Source organism: Hipposideros armiger, unplaced genomic scaffold, assembly GCF_001890085.2.
Source record: "Hipposideros armiger isolate ML-2016 unplaced genomic scaffold, ASM189008v1 scaffold_1467, whole genome shotgun sequence".
Taxonomy (NCBI): Eukaryota; Metazoa; Chordata; class Mammalia; order Chiroptera; family Hipposideridae; genus Hipposideros; species Hipposideros armiger.
In genome coordinates, this window is record NW_017732817.1 from 58,545 (window position 1) to 65,971 (window position 7,427).

A 7,427-nucleotide genomic window follows, 5' to 3' on the forward strand; every position below is an offset into this window, starting at 1 on the left:
AGTGTCTAATGAAACAGTTATGATATTAGCAAAATATTTACATATGGTATCTATTTCCGATTTCAGGAATGAGTAACTAAAATCACAAAAATCTTTTTAGAATAAAGTTATTGATGATCTATTATGGCACAAATGCTAATTAAGCAAACCTCCCAAACTTTGTGTTATACATAATTAATAAACATGCTGCATATTTTAATGTACATTAATGGCACTAGGTATTGTATTTAATCCTTCAGTATAAACTAGTGCAACAAACAGCATTTTTCTTGAGATAAATGTTCTTGGTTTAAAACAAAAAATGTCAAGTTTATTTAATTTGAGCTTTCCACTTTGTATTTAATTGTTCTACTTTTTTTTTTTTTTCCTTTTTAGGACCACCTCATAAAATGGTGTCACCTAAACAAGAACATGAAGATAGAAAACATGACAAAGTCACAGATAAAGGAAGTGAAAGTGGGACTTCCTGCAATGAGCTCTCCACTTCCAGTTGTGACAGCCACTCAGAGGCGAGCACTCCCCAGGATAACCCACCCAATGCCCAGCAGGCAACAACTCATCAACCTAACACCTTAACATTGGATCGCCCTTCCAAAAAAGCACCTGTGCAATGGATGCCCCCACCAGACAAACGCAGAAACAGTGAACTCTTTCAGACACTCATCAGCAAGTCCCGGGAAACAAATCTTTCCAAAAAGAAAGTCTGTGAGAAGCTCAGTGTGGAAGAAGAAATGAAAAAATGTATTCAGGATTTTAAAAAAATCCACATTCCAGATTATTTTCCAGAGCGTAAACGCCAGTGGCAATCTGAACTGTTACAGAAGTATGGGTTATAGTAATTATCACATTCCTGCAGTACTTTGATGACATTCAATGTTTACTACAGTGTCACCACCTGACTGTGTCCTAACAATGGTCAGTGTGATCCTTGCTGCTCTTCTTTTTTGTGAACAGTGGACGTGGGACAGTATTTTCTTTCATTCTTTTTTGTTGTTGTTGTTGTTTTTAGAGATATAAAAGAAAAAAAAGAAAACCAATAAAGTTGAATCAAAATGGTGTATCTGATTCAAACTATTTTGCAAGAATGAAAGTAAAACGTGCATGAGCAAGAAGCTTAGAATCTTGATTTTTGAACTGTGGTCAACTGGATATGTTTGTCATTTTGTGACTCACCAAAAGGAAATCATATCACTCCAACTAAAATGACAATGTGGATGAAGTAACATCAAGTAAAATGTTAGATGATGGTTTTGGGACTCAGATCCAAAACTGTTTAAATGTTAATGCAATAAAAACAAGTATTATTTTTGCATGAGCACAGTGTTACAAATAAACCACAAGGCATAGGGAAGATCTGTTTGTCGCTTAGAAAGAAAAAAAAAATACAAAAAATAAAACAGAAAAAAAAAAAGTGTTTCAGGCAAAGCCTGTAAATGTAAGCTGTCTAGGAGATTGAATTTTATTTGTTCTGGATATGTGATTTTTTTTGTGTAGGTGTATGGTGTTCTGTATGTTAAGATGGTGTAAATATGCCTTATACTGTTGTGTTATGGCACTGACATTCATCTATTAATGCTAGTCACTATTATTTCTGTGAAATGAGTCCTTACATCAGGCTGTGAAAATTGGTATGACAATGTTCTGAAAGATCCTATTATCATATTAATCAAAATAATTGAGGGAAATGGTAAAGAGCTCTATGTATTTATTAAAAAAGTACAGTATATTAGAATTCCTTGATTTCTATTGACTCTTCTTTAAAATTACTCAATTTTCACATTGTCTTAAATTTTCCTTTAAAATCCCAAGCTGGAGAATGATATGTTCCATCTTAATGTTCACAAGTTAGAGTTTTAATATAATTCAAAATGTAGATAGAGTAGGATCCAGGTAACCTTGGTATTGATTAATAAACCTATAGCCCACAAGAGAAGACCTCATCTGAGAATGCACTAAAATTTTATTTTAGCTGACACCAAGATTGAAAGTCTCTCCAAAAACAATTGGGAATTTACCTCCTACAAATTAAGAGACAAAAATGTCAATAGCAAGCTAAAAGGTCAGGCTGAGTGACAAGATTTTTTCCTGGTTGCATATATGGAAACAAGCTTTCTTTTCTTAAGCCACACAGTTTTTGCTTTACAATCCCTACAGAAAGAAATGCCTACTATCATGAAATTTAATAAAGAACAGGCTGAGAGATGGTAATAATATCTTCAAGAATTAGAGAGCTCAATCTGCTCTGTGGTTAGTTAAAATAGAAGTTGAGTAGCACTGTGGACACTTTATGGAGATAAATAGAAATTCAAAATTTAAAAATCTACATTCATTGTTTTGATATGTTCAGATTTGTTGTTCTACTAGTATATAAAACACCATCAACAGTGGTATTAAAAAAAAAAGAAAAAGATATATGATTTACCTAGAATTACCAATCAGGCTTTCGGGAAAGAGCTATTCTCAAAAATCTGCATTTCACGTTGGGAAGGTTGACAGTTCTGCCATGGCTTGATATAGCTGCAATACTCTCAAATGGATAGAGGTTGGTGGTTTAGTTGCCATAGTTCAAATACCACCCCTACCACTTACTACCTGTGTGATCTTAGGGATATGGGGATAATAATAATATCATAGAGAAGATTTAAATAAGGTAATTGAAGTAAAGTATCACCACCACTCCTGGAGACGGAGGGGGAAAAAAGGAGGTAGTGGCCTTACCAGAATCCAGGAAGCAGGGCTATCAGATGAGAAATTTGGAATAGAGAGGAATAAGCTCTCTAGTAAGAACTATAGCCACTCAGGTGTCACAGTCACCTCCAAAGATGCCTCCCAAAGCAAACAGAGAGGGTGGAAATTATCATAGCTTCCCACATTCAAATTTCTCACCAATGTTTCCCAATGTTCCAATATCAGTGGAAGCTTTTTGGCAAACGAGTCTAGGAAATGTAAACTATATAAATGATGCCCTTGAGATACAAAGCCCATCAGTGAAGGCAGTAAATAGATCTGAAAAATACCTCACACCCTGCTCTGTTTTTTCAGAACGCAAAATTTCAAATAGAATAAAAATGGCAAGAATTTGGTAAATGATGGCTATTTCAGATCTTCATATCTCTACACCATAACAGAAGTGATGCCAATTAAATGTTCATCTTTACAGTTCTTAGTAAATTAGAACCTAATTTACTAAGTAAATTAGAGGGTCATCAAAAGTCTAAAGACCTGGAAGCAGGCACTGAAGTTGAGTATTTATGGAGAAAAATGTATTTTGGATCTCACATAGTATACCTTTTAAGTATTTATGAAGCTCACAGGTCCCTTTTGTCTGATATGAAGTTGACACTCAATCTGTGTCATGATGTGTTATTGTTGTTAGTTCAACTGCAACTGGAAACATACTGCATAGTAACTAAGATGAGAAAAGGAAATAAATGTAAATTGTGAGATTTTCACTTTTATAAAAATGGAGTAGACAAACTTTTCCTTATTCCTCCCACTAAGTATAACTAAAAACAGTAGACATTGTGTATAAAGACACTTAAGAGGCTCTGAGGAGCTTTCAGTCAAGTTGGCAGGATAGGTAAATACTGTGCTTGCCTCCTCTCACAACTACATCAAAATTACAACTAGATTACAGAACAACCATCATCGGGAATTGCCTGAAGTCTATTTAAACAGAAGTCGTACAGCTAAGGTATACAGAAGAAACCATGTCAAGATTCAGGAGAGTCCGAGATATGGAATGGCTTGGTACCATACCTGCATGTGGCAGTTAAAATAGGGAGAGCTGTCTCAGCTGCGGAGGTCCTCCTCCCAGAGGAACAAAGAGTCCCAGCCCCCCAACTAGTCTCCCAGCCCAGGGTTCCAGTGCCAGGAAGAGAAATCCCAACAACTTCTGGCTGAGAAACCAGTGTAGATTGTAGCTGAGTGAGATGGAAGGTGGCTGGAGTCCCCGGAACTCCTCTTAATGGGCTCATGCACAGACTTACTCACTGATGGACTCTTTCGCTCTGAGCTCCAGCCCAGGGACAGCTGCGCAAAAAGTATGCAAAAAGTACAGGGAGGAACTGAGATGGCTGGCTTCAGGACAAGGCTGGAGGGGCAGCTTTCTCCCAGAGAGAAGTGCTGGCAGAATCCATCGTTCCTTTGTTGAGCCCTCCCCGACCCATAATGCACATGCAGGCGGGCACCACGACTGAGTTCCCATCAAACTAGCTAACATCTTTCACCCACCCTGGTGATTCCCTGAGACCCTGCCCCACCCAAATTGCAGGCCCACCCAAGCCACTTCCAGTGGCTTTTCCATACAAATGACCTGTCTTGGCTCATGGTGCTGACTTTCCTAGAATTTCTCAAAGGTTCATAAACCCCAAGCATGCAGCATCAGACCTCAATGAATCCTATACTTCTTGCTAAGCAGCCCAAAGCTTGGCCTTAGCTGCATCTGGCTTCAATTCACAGCTTAGCCACTCCCAGGCAACTCCAAGCACAGCACAAATGGCAACCATCTACAGATCACATTGCAGCTCATACCTAGTGGCTTGAGCATGGCACAGGCAGTGGCTGACCTTGGCCTGCAACAGAACCCCTCCTAAGAAGCCCCAGAAACAACAGACTCAGTGACCAGCTTCAGAGCACTACCCAACCATGTTCATAAACCACACACCCAAAGGGCAGACTGGGCAGATATCAGAGCCCTTGAAGGCCAATCCTGCTCTGTAGGGTCAGCCCCTGCACAACAGCTCCTCCATTTTAGTCATGGCCAGTCCTCACAATCAATCAGCCTGAGGGTCAATCCCTCCTACTGATGTACAAACAGCAACCAAGGCTCAACTATAGAAGCAGGACACACACAACCTACGCAAGGGACACACCTGCAGCACCTGGCTCAAGTGACCTAGAAGACTACACCACTGAGCCCCACAGGACACCTAATATATAAAGCCACTCTGCTTTGGGAGACATGGAAGCTCTACCTAATACAAAAAAAAACAGGGAGGCAGCCAAATGGGGAGACAAAGAAACATGTCCCAAATGAGGGAACAGAACAAAGCTCCAGGAAAAAAACTAAAGAAAATGGAGACACACATTCTACCAGATACAGAGTTCAAAATACTGGTTATAAGGATGCTCAGTGATCTCAGTGAGAACTTTCACAGAATTAGGAAACATAAAAATGGAGATAGGAAACATAAAAGAAACAACCAGTCCAAAACGAAGAATACAATAACTGAAATGAAGACTATATTAGAATGAATCAGCAGTAGATTAGACAAAGCAGAGTATTGAATCATGACAAGCTTCAATCAGGGTGCCTCAGTTCTCTATGTATCCCCTCTTGTAGTCTAGCTCAGATTTATTCACATGGTGACAGTGTTCCAATTGTGTCTGAGCAGAGGTTATAAGGCCTTTGGATTCCTGGCTCCGAACTTTTACATCACTTCCTCTGCTTTCTGTTAGTCAGAGCAAGTCTTCTCAAATTCAGCAGATATGGAAATACACTCTATGTCTTCATAAACTTATGGCCATTTGTAATCTGCTATAGATTCAATTCATCCTTTCCAGGTTCACATCTGGAAGCAAATTCTGCACACCAGTTATTAGTGATTTGCTAAGACTCTACTCACAGCCTGAAATCGTCACCTCCCTTCACATACACACATATAAACTTCTTCATTCATATTTAAGACCTTATCTGTACTGCATGCTTCAATTCAAATGACAATTGCTCTCCAAAACTTTCTTTAGTCCCTCAGGACAGAATTATTTATTAGTCACTATTCTCAGATATCTCAGAGCACTTTAAAAACATTCTGTCTTGCTGTTCATATTATTTGTTTTATAATGCATGAGTAATATACACATTTGTATTTTCCATTAGTTTAAGAGATTTTTCATATAGGTTAAGATCTTACTCACTTTTCTTTGAATTTGGGAAAACAATTAGCAGACAGTTTCTGGTGCACAGTAGGTATTAATGACTTTTGGCAAATGAATAAACACACTTTTTAATGTAAGAATCTTTTCAACAGTCCTTGACGGATACTCTTTCTGCCTCAGTAGGCTTGCTAAAAGCTGTTTTACATTGTTTTCAGGCCAAATCCCATTCATTGGTCCTACATTGCTAACCCCTCACAGAGAGATTACTCAAATGAGTATTTTTAAAATATTTCACAGTTTGTTCCAATTTGTATGAATGTAGTGCAGCATCCCCTGCTAGAGATGCAGTGACTAAGACTTAAAATCATTTCTTCTCTCCAACAGCATTTACCTTTTGTTTGGCACACAGTAAAGATAGCCTGTGATTTGTATATAGTGTGTTTTGTTTTTTCAGTTTAGGTTAATGAAGCAACTATTACTAGAATAGTTACGTTCATTAAAAAAGGAAGCAATTTGGAAGAATTTTCTAGAGAGCCTTTAGACATCAAATCTATTTTCTTCAAATTTATTCTCCCTTTTCATTCTATACTCCTAAAAACATTCACTTGGATGCATAACATACAGAGATTAACAGAATCACACAACTGCAGTGTTGAAAGAATCTTAAGCATCATGTACATTTTCTGTATAAATGAATTAGAAGTAACTTATGTCTAGTTTTAGAATGCTTACTAAGGGCGAGGCACTTTACTAGATGCATTGAAGAAACAGCAGAGAATAAGTAATAACAAAAATACCTGAGAGCTTATAGACTTAATTTCAAACATATGGTGTGAATACAGTAACTGTGATAAAGGTGCAAGCAGTGGGATGGGCTATAATAACAGCACAGATACTGGTACATAGATTTAGAGGAAAGAGACAGCTTTATGGTACAAGTGAAATTGGAGCTGAAACTTGAAAAAAGGGGGATTTGGATTTGTACATATAAGAATGTTGAAAAGGGGACTCTACAAGAGACAAGTCTGTAAATTTAAATATGTAACAAGACAGTAGTAGATGAATAGATTCCAGAAACAATTTCACAAAAATATTACTGAATATATTTTAATACAATTGTTTAAGGAATATATTACTCTCATGTTGAAGAAAATATTAATAATCTTCATATTAGAGGTTATAGTCTCTTGAACAAATTATTCTTATACCCACCCAGTCTCTTTTTCTCCCTGCCCTCAGTTTCCCATTGCAGCAGCAGGGTGCAAAGGTGGAAGCAAATTAGTTTTCTAGAGGCATATAAAAAAAAGACTGTCTCTACTGCAACTGCAAGTTCACACCTTCATCATTTTCCACTTCAGCTTCAGTAATCAAGACTACACTGCTCTGCTTTCAACCTTTGTCCTACCAGTTCATCCTTCACGTTGCTAAGAAATGTGATCTTCCTACGACTCATTTTTTTTTAATATTCTCTTGCTTAAAACCCTTCATCTCACTGACTATTAGGAAAAGAAAAACTTGCAAACTACTTTATGTAATTAATAAATTTA

The 7,427-nt window shown here is 37.5% G+C and overlaps 1 protein-coding gene across 1 annotated transcript; it reads left to right on the top strand.

Moving 5' to 3' along the window:
• The first annotated feature begins 348 nt into the window (after nucleotides 1-348).
• On the top strand, nucleotides 349-1,732 carry LOC109377592 (BTB/POZ domain-containing protein KCTD8). Its single transcript, XM_019633993.1, has one exon. The coding sequence runs from the start codon at nucleotides 390-392 to the stop codon at nucleotides 834-836; it is 447 nt and encodes a 148-aa protein (XP_019489538.1). The 5' UTR covers nucleotides 349-389; the 3' UTR covers nucleotides 837-1,732.
• Nucleotides 1,733-7,427: the final 5,695 nt, after the last annotated feature.